We start from the raw sequence: 25,635 nt of genomic DNA, 5'->3' as shown, positions 1-25,635 counted from the left end.
CCGCCCCCCGCCCAACGGCCCGCAGCCTACGGCGCCTGCGCAATGGGGAAAGGTCGACGCCGCCGCGCGCCGCTTCCCGTTCCGGCTGCGCTGGGACTCCTGTCAACATGGCAGCGGCGGGTGGCCGGCGGCGGTGGTGGTTCCTCTGGGCGGCAGGTAACCGCTAGCCACTCCGGGCGGGGGGCTGTAGCCCGGCGGGCGGAGGAGGGGGAAGGGCCGAGGGGAGCGGTAGGCAGCGCTGCGGCGGCCGGGAACGGGCGGGAGGTGAGGGGCAGCGGGGAAAGCTGGTGGTTGGGCTGTGGGAAAGCGCTGGAGGCGTGAGGGGAGAGGGGGAAGGGCGCGCTGGCGGTGAGCCTCTCAGCTGGTGTGGGCCAGCACCCCCAGTTCGGTTTGGACATCGCTCACGGTACGCTTTCCCTTACCTCGCAGTGGCTCTGCATGTGGTGGCGTCAGGTGCGGGATTTGTGGAGGATCTAGATGAGTCGTAAGTACTGGGGGGGTCTTACCTTATTACTTTAACATTGTTTGTTTTTTTCCGGGGGTATGACCCCAGACTGACAGCTTTGTGCAGAGTGTGGTTGTCAAGAAAGCTACACTGAAAAAGTTTGTCTTTTTGTTTAGCAGGAATAGCAGAAAGATTGTAGCCTGTATGTGCAATTAATGAAGCTGGTAACACTTTAATTTTAAAAAAAAATTTTATAGCCGTCATCGTGAATGCTGTTGCCAAAAACGTTCTCAGGCTTTCTTGCTCTTTCCTTCTTTTTGGTAGAATAAATAAATTGGTGTATTGATGCCTGTCCCAAATAAAAACTGGTTGCCTTTAACCAAATTCTTCATTAGAGTTTGCTGTGTAGCTGCCATGAGGAGTTGGGAGAACGAGTAAAAGTGCATTCATGCATGGCCAGAAATGGAAGAGAAAAGGAGGGCTGCAGGACTAGTTCATGACTGCTTGAAGTGCCAATTATATTCCAGTGTAAAAATGTGCTTTTACAACAGATTTAGTCCTGAGACTGTGGAGGTGTTGAAATGGGTAGTCCTGCCGTTAATTGGGTTTTTAGCAGTTTGATGACTGTGTACTTGCTGTTCCCAATAAAAACTAACTTTCCAAAAATGAAATTAATTTTTTTTGTCAAATCAACAGGTTGATCTAAAGTGCTATAAAGCAACATAATTATTAGAATTGAAATAGAAGGTATAGAAAATATTAACCGGTAGAGAAAATATGGCATTAAATGACTACTTTATGATAAATTTAAGCTAGTCAAAGGTGATGTTTTCATGAGGGTTCAATCCATGGTAAATTGCATCATAGAGCTAAACAGTCAGAAAACCATTCACTTTGTTACCATATTGCTTATTCAGCTAGAGCAGATGAAGTGAGGTGCAGTGGAATTATGGGGGAGGGAATGGGAACATGTGGAAGGGGTACTGAAGAGAGATAGATCAGCATCTTTGGTGTTTAAAATGTTGTGGAAAAGCAACTGAAGCAGAGGAGTTGCTTGGACTTGATTTTCAGAGCTTGTTTTTGCAACATGCATCCTATTTTCAAGGACTGAAGGAGGCTAAGTGAATAAAATAATGTCTATCTGTGCTCCCACATCATGTTCTGTCTGTGAGGATGCATTGGTGGCTCAGCCCAGGATCAAAAGCATCAGAAACGGTGCAAGGGAGGCGAGAAGGGAAACAGGGAGGAATAGAAGTCGCAGTTAGGTTGGTTTATGGCCCTTGGAATTGTGGCCTTAGTCTTCAGTTTTGCTTCGTGCTGATCTCTTTTAACTGTTAATGATTAAGGGGGATGCATGGAGCAAGCGGAGGTTGAGGCAGTGTTTGATCATGTAGTGCCTAATGTTGGGAAGTTGTATGTATTTGAGACAAATAATTTTGATTGAAGAATATGCAGCACCTATGTCATCTTTTCACCAATATAATTGTGTCTGTGTCAGCTGGCAGAAAGGATTGCATAGGACAGTTAAAAAAAGACACTGAAGTTTTACATTGAGAAATAAATTTACAGAATCTAGAAACAGCGCCTTCAGAAAATGCTTAAATATTCATTTGTACAGGAATTTCTGGTTTTCTTCAGCAGTATGTTGAACTTCCTTAATATTGTCTAGTAATTTAATCATTGACATTACCAAAACTAGAATGAGTTTAAATGGTTGGTTTTTGTCACACTTCCGATTTTAGTTTCTGTGGAGGTTGATCTTTTAATTAAATAGGTCCTCGTGAATGAGTGGTACAACTTGAAATTTATTATTGTAAAAATTACAGGGTTTTTTATAGTACCATAGGCTGAAGTTATTAAATTCCATTGGAATGTTCTGCCTCCAGATGTTTCCTTTCTTTCCCTCTTTTCCTTGCTGTCTACTGGTTTTGCAAGATTTCAGTTTACCTTTCTCTGTGCTTTAACAGTCTTTGCAATCTCCCGTCACAGTCATACTGTGGCAGGGAGAGGAGAACATTTCATTGTAAATTCTTCTTTTACAAACCAAAGGTGATATTCTAAATTGAGGCATGGCTCAGGATCTGATGATTCAGTAGCTGCTTTCTGCCTCTTGCATCATAACCAATTATTTGACTTTGTAATTGGAAGTTAGCTGGAGCTTCATTAGAGTTCTCAAGAGATGGTAGTGTCTGACTAGTTCTTTCATTAGCTCTGTAGTACTTAGGGTGGTGAAGTAGATTTTTAGTGAGGTGGTCAACTAAACAATTTTGTGGCTTAAAAATGCTGCTTTCCTGTAGCAGTTTTATGTTAGTCGCTGCAAATACCTTTTCTGCTTTACAAGCATTGCAACCTTGGTATGCCATCAATACAACAATAAAAGGCTTGAATTTACCCACTGGTAAATGCTACAATTCGAAGTTTCAAACACTCAGAGCTGTAATTAGATTATATTAATGATTTCTGAAATTTTTTTTTCAAGTATTAGGCCAGCATCAGCATTAGTATTTCTTCAAGACCGTTATGGTGCACTACAAATCTATTCAACTTTAAATAAAATAGAATAGATGTTCTCTGATTCTGCTTACTGCCTATGAGCCATTTATAGGCATGCTGCATATTGGGAACTGATGAGTTGGGCTGTAATTTCTATTAATGGGCTCTTAACTTAAGCGTAGATCACACACTTACTGTGTAATTATATATATATTAATCTCATTTCACAATAAGAATGTTACAGTAAGAATGTGGTATAATGTATTTTATAGCATGCGACATTACTCCCAGTTCACTTTTATGAAGCCTATCTTTTAAAAAAATAAACCTTACATTAAAATTCTGGCTTATTTAATTCTTGATATGGAAATAGTTAATTAATCTGATAATTTCTCTGATCTTGTAATGACAACAGTTCAGTGAAACATGTAAGCAACATTTCAGGAGGTACCAAGGAACTTTGATTTATCATGCTCTATTTTTGTTTTAGAGGTTTTAGGATTTGGTGACAGATACACAGTTAATAAAGCTAGTCAGTTCATTAAGATGTCATTGCTCTAGCATTAAGAGTATTCAGTAGTACTTGTGTATCTCTGGTTTGTATCAATAACTTGAATGTTTGTGTTCCAAAAAGTTGGTTTCTTGTGTGCACCTTTAATAAAAATATAAACTGGCACACCTATAGTAGAATGTTGGAAGAGGTTGAACTAAAATTGCTTTGCATGTTAACATTAAAGATAATTTAGTCTACATTCAGTAAAGCCAAGATTAACAGTGTAAACCAATGCTCTAAGAGTCTATATTAGTTGATCTATAAAATGCAACATTTTCTAAACAGTCAACAACAGTATTTAATATAACTAGAACAGCTGCAAAATACTTCTTCCCCTTAGATTATATATCCTAATCAAATATCTTTTGTGTATTTTGTGTTGGATTTCTTACTGTTTTTCTATTTTGAGTTTGTTTTGTCCTGGCAAATGGTTATAGAAACCTCATTGGTTCAACTGTGTATGTAGTATCATGTGCAGGGGCAATCTTAATACTTTGCAGTATTTTTCAAAAACTATTTCTTCCAGCAAACCAGAATTCTAGTATCTATAGTTTTATACCAACTTAATTGTAGACCTTGCCTGTTTCACACATGCAGTTCACTTACTTATTTTCTGATATATCATATATTGTTTTCATTTTTTCCCCTTCTAGGTTTAAAGAAAACCGTAAAGATGATATTTGGCTCGTAGATGTGAGTATATGAGAAAAATGGGAACACCTGCTAGTGGAACTCAAAACACAAAATGTACAATGCCTCACTCTGTATGTAGTAAGGCAGCTTCATCATTTGGAAAATCGTTTGTACATGGTGCAGAAAATTACATGACAGTAACTCTTCTGACAGGATGGTTAAGCAATCTGCCTGTATTGTTCAGGATGAACCAGGAATTAGACTGAGTACTTGATGCAGACAGGCTTCATCCTGTATTTTACAGTCCTTAAAAAAGGAAAGCAGATTACCTAATACTTATAGTCAGGAGGTGAAAACTTCAGAATTTTTACAATTCCGTTCTGTAGTTATACCAGCTAATTTGTGTTCTAGACGTTTAGCACTAAAACATTACATATATGAGAGGCTTCTTTTACTTTTCTAACATACTTGGAAACATTCAGTGCTCCTTATTTCAGAGGCAAGGACTTGTTTGGGAATGAGATAAAATTCTTTTTAGCCCACCCAAATATGAACTGTAATTCCCAAATTGTGTAATTCAGGTTTGTGATTTTTGAGTGGGGAAAACTATATATGCTGATTCAGAATTGATCAGTAATGTACAGGAAAATAAAATCCAACTTTGTCAAGTTGCGACCTAATCTTGTTATACCAAAACACTGATATCTTCCATATTAATTTCACTGAGGTGTTGCAGCAAGACATTGGCAGAAAGATAAAATGAAGTCTCTCAGCTTTGCTTGGTCCTCAGAAAACAGGATCAATTTTACAGTGTCCTTGTATAAAAGTAGTTGCTGAAAAACTGAAATCAAGAGGGCAACTTTAGGAAGTATACACATAAATATATATATGTATATATTGCCCTTCTTTTCAAAGAGTAGTGTTCCCCTATTGGCGTATAAATTCGTATTTCTGGATAGATTGATTACATGATCTTTTAACTTTGGGAAAAAAAGAGGAAAATATTCCAGAAGAGATTTTTTTTAAAAGAAATGTTACCACACAGTCTATTTTTAAATAAGAAATCATATAATAGTACAGCAATTTAATGTATTCTTTTCAAACTTGTGCTTTCATATTAAAAGTAGCACCAAATCATAAAAGCTCTGTTTGTCATTCCAGCTTTGTAATTAACTTGCAGTTTTATTAAGACTTAAAGAACACCACCACTGAAAAATAAGCCTTGCTAGTGTGTTTGAGGGTTAATAATAGAATCAACTTCTCTTAATTATTTCTCTTCATTAACTTCTCTTTTGTGTTTTTATATCAAATATATTCAGTTTTATGCACCTTGGTGTGGCCACTGCAAGAAACTGGAGCCTGTGTGGAATGAAGTGGGTATAGAAATGAAAAATATGGGCTCTCCAGTAAAAGTTGGGAAGATGGATGCAACTTCCTTTTCTAGTAAGTATGGTTTGGTTAGGGGTAATTTCATGATAGACTCTGTTTTGAAACTGTTCTTAATTTTTTTCATTAGATATTATTCTGTTCTGTATCATAGCAGATGTATGCAAAAAGTCATTGGAGAACAACTTCCTGATTTTTTTTCTTTCTAAAATGACAACATGCTGTAGTATGCGGTTTTTATCACACTTGTTTCTGCTTGTCTAGGGAATTCTTCCTGACAAATGGAAGGTAAAAGCTTTTCAAAGATAAGCTTTTGATATGCTTTTTAGAGTACTATTATACAAGCGCCTTTATGTGGTGCATCATTTGACAGCATCCAATTTTAGGTTTCTTTTATTACTGTTGGACAAGTGCTTGTGTTCTTGCTGTTATACTTTTCAGGTAATCAGTCCTTAAGATGTTACACCAAAAGCCTGTTGAAATAACTGAAGTCATTACATGAGTGTTGAGACAATTTCTCCCCATGTTTCTCTGTAAATGTCTTGAAGAACCAATTTTAGCTATTTTAACACTTTCATTTTTGATGATGCTTTCACATGTACTGACCTTTTCAGAGAAACTGCAAACTTTAGATATTCAGAGAAGTGGTTTGGATAGGCATGAGAGGATTGTTGCATGCTTAACAGTATTTTCTTAAACAAGCATGCTTGCTTGTTGTCATTCCACTTAAATCTATGTTGAACCAGGAAGATGTTTAAGAGGGAAAGCATAGAGAGCAGTGGGGTCCAAGTGAGATCTGTATGTGATAAAACATTACATGTATTAACAGAGTTTTTAGTTAATACCCATTAAAACAGATTATTCAGGATTGTTATACTTGCATAAAATATTATGCAGAATAGGTTTTTTCAGTGATAATCCAGTTTTTCTGTGCTTACATAGAGCAAAGTTTGGTCTTTTGAGATCAAAATGATCTTGTCTCAAACACCAATTTATTGTATGTAGCTTTTTCTGTAAAACTGCATAAATTTGACATCATGTTTCATCTTAAAGATACTTACTTGCTAAAGAAAAATAAGTCTGGAGAATTAAAAGTTTCAAGATCATGCAACCAGGTAACTTCAAAATTTGGAATAGATTTGGTGGATCTCTAACATTCCAGTCACATATATCAAATTCTAAATCATACACATTGTATAAACTCTTACACTGAAATATTTGCATCTGTCATCCTGATACTAAATTTTTGTATTTGTTACCTAGAACAGAATTGGCACTTTGTTCTAAAATTCAGTTTTGCCTATTTAAAAATTACTAAAAACTGCAAGGGTACCTTTGTGCCCTGAAAATGTTTTTCTTCTCAGATTTGTTACCAGTTTTATGAAGAATTGAGTCTGATAAATCTTTTGAAATAATTTCATGCTTTTATTTTGAAAGTGGAAATTTTACAACATCTTGATATGAAAAGCTCAGTCAACTCTGCTTAATGTCTCCCCAGTCTAAAGATTCTCTGAAATCAAAGTAATTCAGTCTTGAGAATATCACAAAAAAATGCAGCTGGGCACACACATGTGACTAGGAAGGAACATAAATGGTTGGCTCTGCATAGTTTATGTTCCTAATATGAATGTGAAGTAGTGCAAAAAATCTGAACTTTGGGTAGCTTGTCATCAGAGAGCTGAGATCACAGCTGAACGTATAAAGCATCCAATAAGTGTTGCCTCTGGTAGCTCTGTGGAATGAGAATACAGCAGTTACATCAACAGAATAGTCACCCGTCGTGGTATCAGTCAAATTTTCATGGGGGTTAGCCTCAGAAGTCCATTGAATGTGATGAAAGTAGAAATACATCACATCTGAAGCTAGCATAATTACTGCTGTTTGCCTATACTGCATTCTTCATATCAGCAAGTGGAGGTGATAATGTAAATAAGTAAGGCAGTTCCATGATGTTGAGAGGATTTTAGTAATCTCTTTGGCTGGTATGTTTAAAAAAAAATATATATTAAAAAGTGTCTGTTTTGTAGTTCTCTTGACTGTGCTCAAGAGCTTTACAAGGAGAAGTTAACTGCTTGTCAACAGCTCTTGTGATTGAATGTTCTAAATACACATTTTAATGCATTCTAGTTCTGTGTAGTACAGATATGAGAGAAAAGGATCAGAATCAAATTCATCCTACTACGTGTATTTCTCAGATCAATCTCCTTTGACTAAGATGCTGGTAGGTGAGCTGCTTGTTTTATTTGTAGTTCTGTGCAATTAGGGTTTTGATCCAGGCAGACAATCTTAGGGTCACGATTTCTAAACTTATTCAGAGCCCTGCACGCAAGTCCTCCCACATCTGCTGCTCTGCCGTATCGTTGATAGCTTCAAAATGTTTATGTTAAAAGTATTGAATCTTGGTGCATTTTGCAGGGGTTGTTTTTCAGTAGGGAATTGCACAAGCGTTGTCAGAATTTTAGACTTATTTTAGCCTTTTTTGAAGACTACTTAGCTTAACTTTTGGAAAACACTGAATTGACTGGGAAGTGTAGTTTAAGGTGGCAGTTACTATGTTGACAACTGGAAGGGGAGTTGCAAATTGTACTCCTCTAATTGATGGGAGCAAGCTACAAGGTTTTAAACAAACATGAGATGAAGGAAAAAGTTCTGCAATTGTCTTACTTTTTAGCACTTTAGTAAGCAGCAGGTAAGTAACTGATTGCTTAGAAAGAGTCTCTTTCTGGTGAAGTTGATGACTATGGACATTTACTTCTGCAGAATATGCTTTAAAAACTGACTTTTTTGTAACTACTACAGTATGATACTGCACTTTTGTTGTTATCTGTTACTGTAGCACATGAGTAGTTAATTGTGTATTTCTTTTCAGTATGAGTTTTTACAACTTCATATCCATGATGCTTAATTCCTGCTTCTGGTATTTCCAGGCAATTGTATGTGCATATTAAATCCATACTACCTGTTGGTGAAAATTGACCAAGCATCTCTATTAGAGGATTCTCATGTCATTTGACTTGCAGCATAGGAATTGAGACCCTATGCTGGGACCATGCAGTACTCCAGAGGGAGGTCCAAAATTTAATAATGTAGCTTCATAACAGCAGCTTCTTTAAACCAAGTAAAATAATTAATATTGAACTAATCGGTAGATTTTTCATTTATTTTATGTGACTGCAATAATAAACTATGTTTAAAGATTAAGGTAGAAGAGCAAGAAAGACTTGGTTCACTTTGGCATTAACACATTTCTTTCAGGTATTGCATCTGAATTTGGAGTGCGAGGCTATCCAACAATTAAGCTGTAAGTTGATGCTTCCTGTTGGATTTCTGACAATTATCTATCCTACTACTGATTTCATGACAATGTAAAAAAAAAAAAGCGTGCTCTGATTAAAAATCCCTGACAAACAAACCACAAAAAAGCCCCAAAACAAAAACAAACAGAAATACTCCAGAGTCTCATTTTGACATTATCGTTAACTTCTACTGGACTGTTTTGCTTTGAAATTCAGTAGTATCGATGGAAGACAACATTTATAGGAAAACACCAGTCCATAATGATATTACATGTACTTGCTTATAACATGTATAATATATAGTCTGGTACAAGGTCATGTTAAATAAAGACTTAGTAATTTTGAATACTTTTTCTTATGAACATACTGGATTTGTTAGCAGGTTATTGTTTAAGCAAATAGTATTCATAATATATAATAAATCTTGTCAAGTTAGTTTTCTCAAAAAGGCGGCAGAGATGTTTAGCTTATTAATCTTTAAGGATAAAAACATTTATGGGCGTATAGAGGCATAGAAAAATCTGTTTTGTGATTGGGTTTTTTTTCCTGTGAGTTTCCTAAACCTATATGGATTCAAGTAAATGCTTTTCATTAAAGAATGCAAGCATTAAAGAAGTTTATATGTTTGTCCTTTACAAGAACTAATCCATAAGCGGTATAAATGCTGAATGTTTGGAGTTTGGTTTGGGTGTGGGGGTTTTCTTGTGTGGTCAGAAGCAAATATTCCAAATGACCTGTGTGTTTACAAAGTAAATGACTGCTATATGCTAGAAAAAAACAATCATAAAAGAATGTTAATTCTTTTTAAAAGTTAGTAAATCAGATATCGCGTAAATAATTTTTTTGCTCCATAATTATGTTGTATTGCATCATTGAGTTTTATATTTTGCTGACTGCTTCTTTCTTCTGACTATTTGAAAAATTACCTCGCTTATTGCTTGCTGAAAGGCGACTGTAATAAACATGTGAAAATTGAGTAATTCTACATGTGCAGATGTAGTTTAGTTGATTTCAATCCTGTTCATTTTTTCTCTCTTTTCTATTTATCTAGCTTAAAAGGTGACTTGGCATACAACTATAGAGGACCTAGAACTAAAGATGATATAATTGAATTTGCTAATAGAGTAGCAGGGTAAGTATACTTTTCTGTGAAACTGGTTCTGCTAACTTAAAACTACTGTAGGATATTGAGGTGGGTCAAAAAATAAATGTTTGTTTAAAAAAAAAACCAAGACATTGACATGAAGTTAAAAAACTATAGGTACTGTACATGTGGTTGCATGCGAGACTGGTGTGATTGGTGTGGGGAAGGTAAGTAGAGACTGGCTGGTCATAATCTCTTCTTTACAGCACAAGAAGACAAATGAAACTCGTGGAAGCCAGAAACAAGAACACTGACCTAGATGTTGGCTGATAAATAGACATCATTACTAAGGCAGAAGCTGTTTAATACTTGAAAGTATATACCAGTTTAATATATGCTTATGCATTTGAATAGTTACAGCAATTGGATAACATAAGGAAATTACTTTTACAGAATTGTTCATAACAATTTCTGTTGGCTTTTTCTTCCTTCCCTACAGTGGCCTGTGGCCTCAAAATGTTATAGACAGTAATCTTTGGGGAGAAAAGAAGAATCCTATTTCTTTTCTTCATTCTTAGATATAATTACAAAGCATAATATATGAAGCATTATATAATATATATAATATTAATTATTGTTCAGTATACTGTAGTTTAGGAATATCAGTGATCTTTAGTAATTTACCAGAATTTTGTAAGATTATTTATTTCTAAGATCAATTTTTCTAACTGCTGTGCTTACAGTCAGAATTTATCTTACAAATGATTGGAGCTTATTGTGGCTTTTCACTATATAAAGAGGCCTTATAAGAAAGATGGGGAGAGACTTTTTATCCGGGCCTGTACTGACAGGATAAGGGGCAACAGGTTTAAACTGAAAGAGGGTAGATTCATATTGGTCATAAGACATTTTTTGCTGTAAGGGTGATGAGACACTGGAAGAGGTTGCCCAGAGAAGTTGTAGATGCCCCCTCCCTGGAAGTGTTCAAGGGCAGGTTGGATGGGGCTTTGGGCAATCTGGTCTAGTGGAGGGTGTCCCTGCCCACGGCAGGGGGCTTGGAACTAGGTGGTCTTTGAGGTCCCTTCCAACCCAAACCATTCTCTGATTTTCTAGCCAGTAAATGGCATATATGTTTACATCATAGCAGCATTTTCTATTAAGATAGTAATTTCAAATTGAAGTGTGCTATTTGAGGAACATAAGTTTATTTTGGGGGGATTTTTAGTGTCTTTGCTTTTAGTTGAAACTGAAATAACGATTTGAAAAAATAAATGAATTTGCATTGGGGAATTTAGTTTTAAAAAACAGAAAAATGTGTGGCATTTTCTTGAGGACTTTTGTTTGTTTGGGTTTTGCAGCTTGCAGAAACTGAGATTTTTCTTTCTCTTTTTTTCCCTCCTCCCAGACCTCTTATCAGGCCACTTCCTAGCCAGCATATGTTCGAGCATGTGCAAAAGAGACATCGTGTACTCTTTGTGTATGTTGGTGGTGAATCTCCTTTAAAGGTTTGAAGTTTGATTAAATAAAGTTACTTCTTTTGGCTATTCACAGATGTAGTTTAAAATATCTTCGAAAAGACGGAAGTGCATGCTTGTAATGAATTTTCACCTTTTTATGTTTATTGAAGTGTTTTTTCAATCTCAAATCATAATCATATTTTCTAATTATTCTTTGAAGATAAGGTACGTCACAAAACTGTTGTTTGAAGTATACTAAAAATTCTGTTATTAAAAACATCGTTTGTATCTTTGCAGGAAAAATACATTGAAGTTGCTTCAGAACTAATAGTTTATACATACTTTTTTTCTGCCTCAGAAGATGTGTTGCCTGAGGTAAGTTGTTTCAGTTCCTACTATTCCCACCGAAATGATACAGTTCTCCTATATTTTTGCTGTTGAGATGGCTTCTTATAATATACTTGGCTTTGATAGTCTTCAAACTAATTACATTGAAACATCTAATTTTTGAATCTATATTGAGAAAGAATAGAAACCAAGTTTTAGTCTGCCATTGCTTTCTGTTGGCCAAAGTACTTGTTAGGTCGTATTAATACAATTAAACAGAAGATATACAGAACCGAACTTGGACCGTACAACCTACGCAAGAAGGTAGATACTTTGATTTTTAGCCAATGCAAAACTCTTGCTGCTCCTGACAGCCCTTTCACCAACCACTTTTATAACTAGTTTGGGGATCTGTGTCATGGAGTACCACTGATACTTTCCTGATTATTAAGGTAAGTGAAAAGGTAAATTATTTTCACTTTGTGCAGTACAGATGATCAAAACATTAGTCTGCTCAGGGATCAACTGGTCCAGTCTACTGGTTGCAGAATTCTCATGTGGCTCTTTGGAGGATTCTGTAACAAGGAAATTATTTACAGTTAGTCACAAGGGTGGAAAAAATTGCTATTACTGTTGTTAGTCTGACTATTGTTGCTTATGTGTTGAAGCAAAATCGAGGCATTTTCATTTATTCCTATCTCCAAGTGGGACCTAAGTCCAATGCCTGATAACGCATGACTTTGAAATTAGTTTGGGATTAGTAGGGTGAGAACTAGCATAACTTATTGTTTTTAGGCACATGCATTTTCCAACATCATAAGTAGAACTGGCCTCATTATAAATAGTGTATTGTTAGATTTCCAGAAGCCTTGCATCAAAGGCTACCTCAATTTGAATACTGCTATTTGCACTTCAGTCCCAGCTGAGCAAGAAAAGTACTATTCACTCATGCAGTGGAAAGAGTGTAAAAGGCTGGAACTCTGATTCGATGATCACAGTGATGTAAGCAGTGAGCTATTTTTCCCACCAAATGTAATCTCCCACAAATGTCATTTAAACTGAAGTAGTGTTGGTATGCAGTATTCTATGGAGAGAAGCAGAAATGTTATGAAATCACTGGTTGCTAGTTGTAATGAGGCTTTGCATGACAGTCTTCGCTGTTAGGCTTTGTTTTGTTGCCTTACATAATCTTGTTCCAAGCTCCAGGCATCTTTTGCAAGCCATAAGCTGTACATAGACTGATTTGCCCTTTAAAGATGCTGAACTGTGTTTTGGGCAAATAAGAGAATAAAGCATCATCTAGAATTACCACCTTCTTGCTTATTCATGTGAGCTGTTACATGATAAACCTACTGCTTTTACATTTATTTCCAAGGAAGATAATGCAGAATGATTACAGTAAGCACGTCATTTGGAAAAGCACTTATGGCACTGTTCTTATGTTTCCTAAACATATCAGTAAATTAGACAGTTAAGCCAACATCATCAAAACTAAGCTCATGACACAGTCCTTTCTTAACCACAAATGCTATTAGAATTTTAATTTAGAATGGTAGCAAGTAGTAAGGACCGGATGCAGTATTTCTTCTGTAGCGGTTTACTGAAAACATGAGCTGAATAAGATGCTTTTAAGTTCCAAGGGAAAGGTTTCTACACCATGTATTTTTTGAGTTTGTTGCTGACCATCCTAAATACTATGTTTAGGATGGTAATGCGGGTATTCGTTGTTCTGTTTGCCTAAATTAGGACTATTTGCAGCCCTGTCTGCTGAAGCTGTGTCTTTACATTCCCATCAGCCTGAACCACAGGAAATAGCCCAGATTTAGTGGGATATGGTATCAATGATACTATTTTACTCTACCATATTGACTGTCCATTTAGTAGAAGTAACAGTACAACAGGTATGCTGACAACAGCACAATTTGGGAACAGAGATCATGATGATAAAAACCTCAAGTTATGATGTCCTATCTAAAGTTCATGTCCAACCAGTAAAATACTCTTCATGCTACTGCAGATACTAGAAAAATCCTGCTTCGTTTACACTTTGTGATACCTACCTCTCAAAAATATGTTTATGTTGTGTTACTTTTTAATATGCAGAAGCTGATACATTTAATTTAGTAAATGAAGACAGAAAACATTTAAATATACTTTGAGATGTTCCCCATGGACTACATTTCCACATTCTAAGATGTTGGTTGTTTGTTTAAAAATCTTGTAATCTCCTGTGGATTAATTGTAAACCACCTCTTTCAGTATGTGACATTGCCTGAATTACCTGCTGTTGTGGTCTTCAAAGATGGAACTTACTTTGTTTATGATGGTAAGTAAAAGTGGGCATTAACTTAAGACATTTAAAGTATATATGGAGAAACTGAAACAGTTGGGATTTTTTTTTGAAGGTTGTGTTGAGGTGCTGTGAAATTCCGTGATTTTATGATAAATAACAGCTCCTGCATGAAGGAGAAGAGAAAAAACTAATTAGTTCTTACGGAACCAAACACATTTGTGAAGGAATTGGTTTTAGCAATACAGAAGTAGAAGTGATGATGTTTGCTTTGCGTTATCAGTAAGATGTAGCTTCTAATATTATTGCTTTGCTGGCATTAATACACTTAAAGTTATCCCTCCACTCACTGTCCAAATTCATCATCTACAAAATAGAACTAAACTTGCTGAAGAGGAGTCACACATAAGATGAATTTACAGTTCCAGTTAATCGGATTTTCTTTAAGTGCTCTTCCTGACAGTCAGATCTCTCTCTCTTGAAGTTAACTTGATTTTTTTCAGGTGTGTACTCTGCTTAGAGATTGTGTAAAAGGGTCCAGTTTGAGCTTTTTGTGCTGAGGCAATACAGACTGTATGAACTACTTTGACTTGTTCAGTGTGTAGACTGTAGAATGGCCACCTGACACTAGTAGTGTTTCATAACACCACTGAGAGCCGTACACCTGCCATTTATATAACATGTATGTCCATATGTATGGATATCCATGTATAAGTGCTAGATTTTACTCACACTACACTGTAAAGCCCATGCTTTTCAGTCAGTTGGATGCACGTACACATATGTACTTATATTGCATATCAAGGGTTGGCTTATAGGTATACCGCTTATTTACGAAGACATCTACTCTTGATTTAGATTGTTTTAAATACAAGTTTTTACTTTAAGTTGAAAACATATCCCTCAGAAGATTATTCTGCTGGTTCAATTTCTGAGGATCAATAGTAGCACAGCAAAATATTCTTTGTGATTTCATAGAACAGTACTTGTCTTCCTCTTCAGTCTGTTGCCTTACCAATCATCCTCCAGATAAAAATTCACTCTACAATCTCCTTGATTTGCATTTGATTTTTTTTTTTTTTAAAATGGGCCTGGAGAAGTAAAGCTTGTCAGAGAGAAACACTTCTGAATTGCTTTTTTGCTGTGTGGCCCACTTGCTTTTTCCACACCTTTCAAATCACACACAAAACTCTTAATAATCCAGGCTTCTAATTTACTTTGTAAAATTTTACTTTTATAATGTACTAGAAACATTATTGTAAATCAAACAAGTTATGAAGACACGATGTAAGAGACTGGATAAGGTTATATGTGCAAATTCTGATTGGGCAGAAATTTTAAGAGCTCACTGTAAGAACAATGTTTAGCAAAATCTATTTCAATGCTCTGGTGTTTCGATTTGTTGGGTTTTTTTCTTCCCTGTAGTAGGGGAGTGGGATGCAGATCTATGGGAAGCTTTATGCTTGGAATTGCTTGCCACAGTCTTATGACGATTAATTGTTAACGTGAAGTTATTGATAATTCACTCTATATAATAGGATTTAACACAAGTTTATTTAATGTGCATTTATATGTGTGTATATATATGCATCATATATATGTTCATATACATTTTTCTTTTTTACTTGTGATTAAGATCCAGTTATAATGGTGTGGGTGGTGTTAGAATTTGATTCTTTATGGGTTAAAACATCTAACATCTTGAACTGTAGCCTTCAGTATAACTGATTCTGAATCCCATATCAATATTTGTTCATTTATATTCACAATGCTGTTAATACATCTACTTTTTCATGATTTCTATTTCATTTAAAGACTTTCACAAATACTGCTTTCTGTATTTTTGTCTCTCTTTACTTTGAAACTCGATACCCCACCCCACCGCCTTTCAAAACAGGGATTGAAACTGTTCCTTTCTGCACTGGGTCACAGTTATCTTCTAGAATAGTATTGTTTATCCTTGATTTGGGAAAAAAATAATCATCAAATCAGCTTTTCATGCTTTGCTATAATATACTTACTTTTTGTTCATCAATTGAGAATAGCTTTAGAAGTTTGCAAACTGAATAGATATGTCCAGAAATGTGTGAGATCTTGTCTAACAACAATAAAAGGAAAAGAAGGGGAAAAAATAGCATTTGCCTACATAGTGCTGAAAGGAATAAAACTGCCCACCTTACCAAAAAAACCCCAAAAAACTCACAACATTTTTAATGCCTTTTTTTTTTTTTTAGAGTATGAAGATGGTGATTTGTCATCCTGGATAAACAGAGAAAGATTTCAAGGTTATCTTAATGTAGATGGCTTTACACTGTATGAACTTGGAGATACAGGTGAGATGCTGCTACCGCTAAAATCTTTGGCATCTCTTGTACTTCACACTAAGAAAAATTAGAGAGTAGTGAGAACGTGGTTTTTTAAACCTCAAAAATTAATCTCAGAGTTAGCGTTGATAGTGCCAATCTGTTTGTGATGTTGGTGAGACCTTTTCTATTGACTAGAGGCTTCATCCAAAGCCTACACTAGCCCTTCCCTCACAACATAAAAATTAGTATGTTTAATCCTGTAGTATTCACAAAAAATTAGCAGGACTTTTAAATTAAGAGCATCTTAGGTTTTGGATAAATTATGTATTAACTCTTGGAATACCTACAGGAAATTTTATGACTGGATTTAGAAGTATCAAATTGATGGGGTTTAGATATGTCTTGCTTCTGATGGATTCAGATATCTTTAAAGGAGATATGGTAAGGAAGGCAGGAGAGCATGTAACAAAGTGAACCTGTCCTGGAATACTTTAGCTATTGTCTAGTAAAATTTTTTGCAAGCCAAATGAAGACTTTGCAGCCAAGTGACTTCTGGAATAGGCAGATGACTTGTACTTCTCTTAAGGTATACATACTTTGAAGTAGCGGAAGAAACGCGCTCAGTGTTAATTTTTCCAGGTCAGGATACCTTATAATCTACATTCCATTTTGAGAGAAGTAAGTTTATATTCAATGCAACACTGAATTCTTTCAGGTTTTAAAGATTATGAAACATTTAGATTCTTACATCTTTGTGAAACTAATATCGTTATACTTACATTTTAAAAGGTTATTTACAGAAGTGCTGTTAAAAATTGTTTAAATGTACCATATTTCTTCCTGTTACATTTTTGTCGAACAATTCCTCCAATTACACCCCCCCCCGCAAAAAAAAAAGTCTATTAAAACGATGCAGAACCCATAATTTATTTTTAAGAACTTTATGTAAAAAATACACAGTACCTGGAATTTATCTACATTTTCTTTTACGATCTAAACAGTAGTCGTCTCCTAGTGTATTCACTAGGTAGCCTTTTAGGGTGTGGAAAGAAATGCAGAAATGTGAGAATTGAGGCGGCAGGAAGCTTATTGCTATTTCACAAGAAAGCCTGGGAATGAATCATTGTTCCTGCCCTCAAAAGTCTTCAGTATCACTTGAACAAGAGTGAGTTTCTTTTGTTGAGGGGAACACTTCCTGTGGTGTGGTGATAGGTAGGCATTGAGCAATAGATCTGCTTGGTGGGGACGGTTTTGAGTCAATCTTGGCATCTAGAGAGGCTTAACAAACTGTTCTTCTGCACTCTAGAGGCTTTAGTTAATCCAGCTGATGATTACCCTGTTAACAGATCGGCTTTCCTAACAGGAAATGCTTGATCTGGAGAACATTTGGCCAGCTTTCTAAACATATTTTGATCTGGTTCACCTTAGGAGGCTTTGTTGTTTTGTTTGTTTGTTGGGTGTTCTTGGTTTTTTTTTCTTTTAATCAGAAAAGATTCACAAAGTGAATCCTGAAAAGATCAGTGTATTCTGGTGTTTGATCTTTAAGCTCCTCTGCCAGGTCTGTGAACTAAGTTGTTTTTCTGTTGTAGTGAATTTTGAGCTCTACCAGTAAATTTTCCATGTTTTTTTCCATAAGGACAATACTCCAAGTTTTAAATAGTGTGAAAAATAGCTGTTACAGAATCCATACAATAGTGATTCAATCACTTAGAATCAGCTTGTAACTGCTATTATATAATAAAGATTTCCATAGCGTCATATTTAGGTATATGCGAATATGCAGCTTGAGTAGGGAATTAATTTTTATCTGTGTGTTTCCCTTTCAACTTCTTTCTATAAATAGGCTTTTCATAGAATGCTAGTGGTGTGGCATTAAGCCACGTCTTGATTTATTTTCACTAGCTTTAAGAAAAACACAATTTGGTCAGCTAGAAGAGGCTATTTGGCATCAAGGCTGTTTTATACTTAAAACTAATTCCTGTCCCTGGAGAGTATCTGATCTTCTAGGTTCGAGTATTTTCCATCTGAGAATGCTTGTTTCTTTTTAAATGGTTTCAAGTATTTTATTCCTTATTTTAGGAAAACTTGTGGCTATTGCAGTCATTGATGATAAAAACTCTTCAGTGGAACATACCAGGTACAGAATTGAATATTGGTAACACTATGGGAGAAATGTGCTGGTATGATATAGAGAACTTCGCAAGTTTCTTAAATATTAAGAAATGCTAGGTTAAATGAATGGTTTTAACATGTGGATGTTCTCTAATTTATGACTTCAGCCTACTGAATTAATTTAATTTATGACTGTCGAATGCACATGTGCTTCAATGAGATGGTGGGAGTTCCTCTATCACTCTTCTGCCATTCGTTAAATAAGATCACAGGAGCAAACAGTGATGTCATAGCTTTTTAAAGCTATTGTGTCACCTTTTAAACATAGATGAGAGTACTTGATTTCAGATTACGTTGAGAGAAACTTAGTCAGTTTAAACAAGTTTAACAAGTTTAACAAGTTTACTGTTTCTCAGCTCAGTTGCATTAAAAATGAATTTAGTGATGCTTATATATTAATTGTCTGTGGAACTTATATTAAGGGGTGTTTTCAGTTGGGTTGGAGTTTGCTGAAGAGACTGAAAGGAACAAGACCTACCCATGTCCCTTTCCAATTGCATACATAATTAGACTAAGAAAACATTGTTCAAGTACTGTGTATGCTATTTTCCCAGACCTCTCTGAATTTTCTTCAGAGTCGCAGTGCTGCATCTTCAGAAGGCAATAGATGGAATGAAGCAGCCTGTCTGTGTTTTTCTCATGTTGAGACTATGTGGTAGATAGCCTTTCAACCCTTAGAAACCAAGTAAGATGAACAAGGTGGTTTTTGTTAATGGAATAGGGAGTTCTTGTTGCTGATGAGGTACTATTTGCTGCTTACTGGGGAAATCTCAATGTTTATTGTTTGCATTTTGAAAGAGTATACACTGGATTATCAATGTCACTTTTTTTTTTCCCTCCAGGCTAAAATCTATTATTCAGGAAGTTGCTAGAGATTATCGGGATCATTTTCACAGGTAGGTACACATGGTACTATGATATCTTAAATGAACTTTTGCATTAACCTTTTTAAGACAGCAGTCATTTTTGTCTACATGAAAAATGTTATAATGCCTGCTTTTATATTCATATGCTGATATTTAATAAGAACATTCTATTAACTGAGTGTGTTTTGAGATGCTGACTGTCTTGTAGATATTCAATTTTTTAGCTATATTGCTGATTATGTGCTGTCACCTTCAATTATAGGAAAAATATTTAAGGAAGAACTACTGCTGAAACCACCTTTTTCATCATTCTGTTTTTCACTGCTTCTCTTACAGAGATTTCCAGTTTGGTCATATGGATGGAAATGATTACATTAATAGTTTACTAATGGAGTAAGTAAATTATTATTTGAATATTCTTTCTTCTTTTTTATTTGTTGCTAAGTATATTTAATTGAAAACAATCTTAGGAAGAATTTCTGCCTTTCATGGGTTAAAAAAAATTTGCTGTCCTCAGAATTCATCATGTAATTCATCAGTATCGGTTGTTTGTTGGATTAAACAGTGTAATTTAATGTTAGAAGATTGGTTTACTGATAATGCTGATTGACAAAGCTTATCTTTTAGGTCTACTTTGTTAATTTAATTACTCTATTAGAACTCTTTTTTTTTTTTTTCTGTCATTAAATTTACAGAGCACTAGACAAAAGTTATGTCAGTTTGTAACAGGAAATGTAGATAATGGTTATGTATTATCTATATTTTTTATTTCAGAGAGGCACATTTCATTCTTGATGCATTTTTAAGACATGAATAAAAATGTGCTTCTGCAGAGAAGAAACATAAAATGCATGGAAGGTGCTGTCTGCACTTGATATGTACATGGTACATTTTAAAATATATAAGTAGTTTAACAGGATATTTGACATTTGCCCTTATTATGCTCCTTGTCTAAAAATGCATAATTAGAGAGTTAAGTTGCTTGGCATTTACAGTTGACTTGTTCTGCTCTGGCCTTTTGAGTGAAAGAAAGGAAAAACGGGTCGATATGCCAGCTCTGTAAGTTTTCCAAACCCCTTTCTTGAGGATCAAAGCACAAACATGCGTGTGTCCATGCCCTTAAATGTTCTAGGAGCTTCATGGGGACAAGACACAAGGTCTGTATTTCTGTGGAATGTCTGTAGATTAACACCTGAATACAATTAGTTTAAAAACAGCTGTCTCTCAATTGAAGTTAAATGATGTGATTGATCTAGTGCTTTATAGTTGCCAAAAGTGAGACCTTCCTCACTTCATTAATTGCTTCTCCTGTGTAGGCTTTTATGTCTGACTGTCTGCTGAGCTGTTTCAGCCTGTTTATCTGGCAGAAAAGTGTTTGCTTTCTGGCTAGGCGAGTAGGGGAGTTATTTTGCTGATCCAACAAAACCCTTAAATGTCTTCCCGTGTATTCTGCTGAGTACCAGAACTGACGTGTGAAGAAGCAGGGGAGGGAGATGAGGTCCCTGCATGGAAGAAAATGAAGGGGAAGAAGGCACAATTGCCACTACAGTGGTAGTGATCTAGTGGCAAGATCTGTTCAGCTGGATTGTTTAACTTAATCTGCAAAATGTCTGGTTTTATAATTTGTAGTATTATGGGAAGTTCCTGTTAAAGTACTCGCAGGCTTCCAGTTATTTTCTAAACAGAGTGTATACATTTCCAGCATAAGTGGAAAGCAGCAAAAGAATGCAGCAAAATATGTTCAGTGTTATAAATAGCTGCTCTTCATGTGGCTACTTGAATAATTCGAGTAAAACTATTGCAAGTGCTTCAGTTTTCCACTAGATGACAGCAAGTGGCAATAAAAAAAGCCTTCTGAATAGTGAGAAATCTACTGCCGAATACTTTTTTACTGTGCTAGATCCACATAGGAACAAATTCTGTTTCTTCACAAAGGACAAAATATTGTATGATTTGTGAGCAAAGTAGTAGTCCTTGATATAAGTACACTTACGAAATGGCTGTAACTCTAGTAGACATAATTTATCTGTCTCTTCAGTAGTGGATGAACATGCTTTTGTTGGATTTAAAAGGGTATAGTTAAAACCATGCAGAAAAGAAGAAGACAGAATATTATTTATTTTACTGAAAGCAAAGATACATCTTTGTGTAAGCTAAGGTATATAGCATCATCAGAACATTAAGTGTAGGTGTATATAGAGTATTAATTCCTCAGCTCTTGGAAGAAACATATTAAATGTGTTTTTTATGGATCTCTGTATAGCATATAAAATTTGTATATGGAGGTTATCTTTCAGCTGCTCTACAGTGAACTCCAAGAACCTCAGTTTTCAGACTTTTAGGTGCAATAGAAGCACTTTTTTTGGGGGTTCTTTTCTTCATCCAAGTAATAAAACTTGTTCTGTTTTGGCTGGGATGAGGTATTTTGACAGAGGTTGATAACCAGGCACTTGCAAAAACACCTGACTCTGCCTCCTACTTATATTTCTTGTTTGTTCCTAATAACTAGAGAATAAATATGTCAAGGGAAAAATTGTATTTAGAGAATCTTATGTTGCAGGTTGTCACTGTTGACAAAGTTTCATTGGTTGGTTGTTTTTTTTAAAATTCTGTTGAAAGGATGAAATTATTTTGTTATCTCTGTAGTTGGCCTTATGTTTTCTGAGGTGCCACCATACTTTCAACTTGAGTACTAGGAACGTGGTCTGCACCTTAAGTCTTAGAGTATTCAGCTTTCTAATAGTTTAGGCAGTTTTCATGTATAAGTATTAAACTTGTTCGCTTCCAGGTTTGGAATTGAATTTAAATTTAAAAAACAAACAAAACACCTAAAATATGTGAGAAAATTTAGAAAACTTTCTATGACTTCAAAGAAAAATGGGAATCTTGAGTAAATGCTAAACTATATTTTCATTAAATAATTGATTATGGACTGATAGCCACAGTTAAAGCTGAAATCATCACCAATGTTACATGGATTACAAATGTACATAGGCGGGGCACTATTAAACAAGAGTGGAAATGTAGAAAAACAAGGTTTGCATTGCTTCTGCTGTGAAGGAAAGCCACCTAATATTGAAATACATTATTGACAGAACTGTAGTAAATTGGCAAAGCATACAGGAGGCTTTTCATCTTACTTACTGAATGTATTTTAAACCTTTTATGTTGAACTATATACTTGTGCAGTATTAATTTTTCTTAAAACCGATATAATTTTGAATTTAGGGCTACTTTGAACAGTAGATTATACTGTTTATCTCCAGAGATAATTTCTAACCTTTTGTCCTTTTTTTTTTTTCCTTTCTTTCTGCTTCTGTGATACTAAACAATGCTTATGCATGTGGAGGTCAACTGCTGAGTAATAATTGTTTAAAAACTCTGTAGCTCATCTGCCATCTCTAAGAGATGCAGAAAAACTTTGGTATGGCTTATTCTTTTGACTTGACAGGTAGAGGTTGATAGAGCTAATCCCATGACTGTATGAGATTGAATTTTTGGATCTTACTTTTGCCTTTGTGTACTAAAACAGTTAATGTGTTGTGCTAATAGTATATTTCATATACAAGGCTACTATATGTGATCTTTTACTAATTGGCAAGTCATAAGGTATTTGATTTGCAGTTGCTATGGGTATGTAAAATGTAATGAGCTTCAATAGTGTCACTGACACAGATGTGAAGGAGAAAATATTAATGAGAAACATGCTCGTACCACTTAGGTGATTCTCTTTTCCTCTTCCCTCTTGCCTTTAAGGAACTGCTCTAAGGAACACAAACGATATGCAGATTAATGGTTACCCTTTTAAACGATGTAGGAATTATTTGAATTGCAGTGCTTTACACAGTAGTTCTTTAAATATATAAACTATCTGTTTTGTGTTTCCAGTGACTTGACAATCCCTACTATTGTTGTATTGAATACCTCCAATCAGCAGTATTTTCTACCAGATAGACACATTGAGAACACAGAAGACATGGTTCAGTTTATTAACAATATCTTGGACGGTACAGCTGAAGTAAGTCTTCATTGTGACTTGGACTATGGTGGTTGGTGTTTATTTCCTTAGATGCTGAAGCAGGGGAAAAAATTAGGTTACTCTGATTGTTATGCCATGTGTTTTATCTTGCTGTCCTGTCTGTCTTCCTGTCTTGGGTGCTATCAGTGAATACGTGATTGTGAATTCTTGAGGTGTGCCATTGCTCGCTGTTCTGACTGCACAACCTCCTGTAGAAAGCAAGCTTTTTTTAATTTATAGCATAATGTTAGCTGTCTGCTCTTGATATTCCTTTTATTGGTGTCATTGGTAAATGGAGAGTTTTTTATTGATCTTCTGGTTTAAATGCATTTGTTTAATATTTTCTTCATAGTGCATAATTCAACTCGACCCTTTCTTTTGGATGGTAAATTAATAAATCCAGTAGCTTGATGAATGATATGTTCAGATTCAAAAAACAGTGGTATACTTGCTTTGCTTATTACAAACAGACACAAGCTTACCCCTCTTTCTCTGTTCTGAAACTAAAAATGAGCTGTCTTTTGTTAAAACAACAAAAGTAATAAATCCATCTGGAATTGATGGCTGGGACAATTTTTTTTTTTAATGTTGGCAAAGCAAACTCAGGTTTGTTTATTCACTCTCTACTGTAAGTTGGACAGAAAGCCATGTTGCGTGGATGAGGAAAGAGATCATGGATCAAAGCTTTGACTTGCACTTACGGGGCAAGAAGGCTTTGCCATGTAGGGGGGCAGTGCTAACAAATCATTTGACTGCCTCCTGGGAGAAGCCTATGTTGGTATAAGCCCCAATTCACTGTACATCGAATGCTTACTGTGTTAGCTGAATCTCACTTTACATTATGCCAGCAGGTTTAGGTCATTGGGTGATAATGACAAGTAATGCTGTAGATTGTTTCAGTCATATGGGGTACTTTGGTTTATTTAATCTGTCAAATTGATGTAGCAACATAATATAGGTGGATTTGCTTGCTGTTCATGCCTTTACTGGCCATGCTTCCAGTTGCAAGGTGAGGGGTATTCCTGTAACTTGGTGGGTTTTTGTTCTTCAGTTCTCGCTTTTATAATGTTTTTAATTGCATCGAATTATGTTATCAAAATCTATTTGACTCTATTTAAATATATCCTTCTGTTTGAAACGACAAATTAAATCGATTTCTGTCTGTTTTTTAACTCTGAGGAAATTTTTTTGTGATGCCTTGTGTTTTTTGCTGTAGTGCTTCTTAAGTCTTTCTACCTTTTGTTTTCTGTATTTCAGCTAGTACGATTAAAAGTCTGTCTAAATTCACATCTGTATATGTATGTGAGTGCTAATACAAGACAGACAATACAAGATGTGACTTCATTTAAGCTAAATGGTGTCTATAGACATAAAATGGCACTACTTTGGCTATATTCAGGCCCAAGAAATTGTGCAGCTGTTAGGGAATGACAATCTTCAAAGTATGCTGGTAAACAAGTAATAGGATGCAGACTTTCTGAACCACATTGAAATTTCTGAGAAGTATAACATAATCCTCCTCCCTTCTTTAGGAAGTGTTGGATTATTCACCTCGATTTTCGTGTTATTTTCTGTAAGGCCCTCTAGGTAGCCTTCTGTGAGTCTGTTTCATCTTTGTGGAATTTAGTAATTTGAGGGGTTTTGGCCAGTGTCAAGTGCTGATCAGCTGACTTCCAAAATGTAGGTTTTCTTCCCATTTGTTTCTCTGGCAACTCACGACAGGTGAAAACTGGTCCTGTTCAACAGACAAATTGCCTTTGGATTCCTGTAGTTATTTTGAAGACTGCTAAATTAGGTGACAATGTAGGTATAGTCTGTTATTGCTTGACACAAGTTTTCTTTATTGCACCTTCGTATCTTCTTGTTACTTAGTTCTTAGATTTTTCTAACTGCTTCTGTCATAATCCATAAATAGATATCCATCAGCTGCAAGAAAATTCAGATGATCTCTGCAATTTTGTAATTGTTACATCAGGACAGTTGGTAGTTTCTGTTAGTGTTCCTCTATGGTAAGAGAATGGCGTGCCAGTCCACTGTTTGCACTGATTGTTTAAAACAATTGTGAGAGACTTTTTCATGAGACTATTGAAGTGTTTATCCATGCTTGAGAAGTTGGAGTGTCTGGGCATCATGAGATGCAAGAATAATTACTTTTCATTTCCTTCTAAAGGGACTTAAGATTGCAAGGTCTGAAGAATGAACTTTTGGAATCATAACTGAAAAGTGTCAGCAGTTTTGACATGGTTCCATTTGAAATTTCAGGCACAGGGTGGTGATGGACTTCTGCAACGAATCAAGAGAATAATCTA

The 25,635-nt window shown here is 35.5% G+C and overlaps 1 protein-coding gene across 1 annotated transcript; it reads left to right on the top strand.

Annotated features, from left to right (window-relative positions):
* Positions 1–52: 52 nt before the first annotated feature.
* TMX3 (thioredoxin related transmembrane protein 3) lies at positions 53–25,635 on the top strand. The gene is made up of 15 exons (XM_054817395.1): positions 53–156; positions 430–484; positions 4,145–4,184; positions 5,444–5,567; positions 8,766–8,811; positions 9,858–9,938; positions 11,296–11,395; positions 11,645–11,722; positions 13,934–14,000; positions 16,199–16,297; positions 18,350–18,407; positions 19,285–19,338; positions 19,645–19,701; positions 23,197–23,326; positions 25,497–25,635. Exons 1-15 carry the CDS (start codon positions 108–110, stop codon positions 25,524–25,526), a joined length of 1,068 nt encoding a protein of 355 aa, XP_054673370.1. The 5' UTR covers positions 53–107; the 3' UTR covers positions 25,527–25,635.

The sequence above is a fragment of the Grus americana genome, chromosome 2 (genome assembly GCF_028858705.1).
Source record: "Grus americana isolate bGruAme1 chromosome 2, bGruAme1.mat, whole genome shotgun sequence".
NCBI classification, from domain to species: Eukaryota; Metazoa; Chordata; class Aves; order Gruiformes; family Gruidae; genus Grus; species Grus americana.
This window is presented reverse-complemented; position numbering and strand designations above follow the sequence as displayed.

Excerpts from the sequence above, each read along its gene's own strand:
- TMX3 (XM_054817395.1), top strand. The coding sequence starts at position 108 with ATGGCAGCGGCGGGTGGCCGGCGGCGGTGGTGGTTCCTCTGGGCGGCA. Across the intron at positions 16,298-18,349 it reads GTATGAACTTGGAGATACAG|GAAAACTTGTGGCTATTGCA; the intron begins GTGAGATGCTGC and ends TCCTTATTTTAG. Across the intron at positions 18,408-19,284 it reads TCTTCAGTGGAACATACCAG|GCTAAAATCTATTATTCAGG; the intron begins GTACAGAATTGA and ends TTTTCCCTCCAG.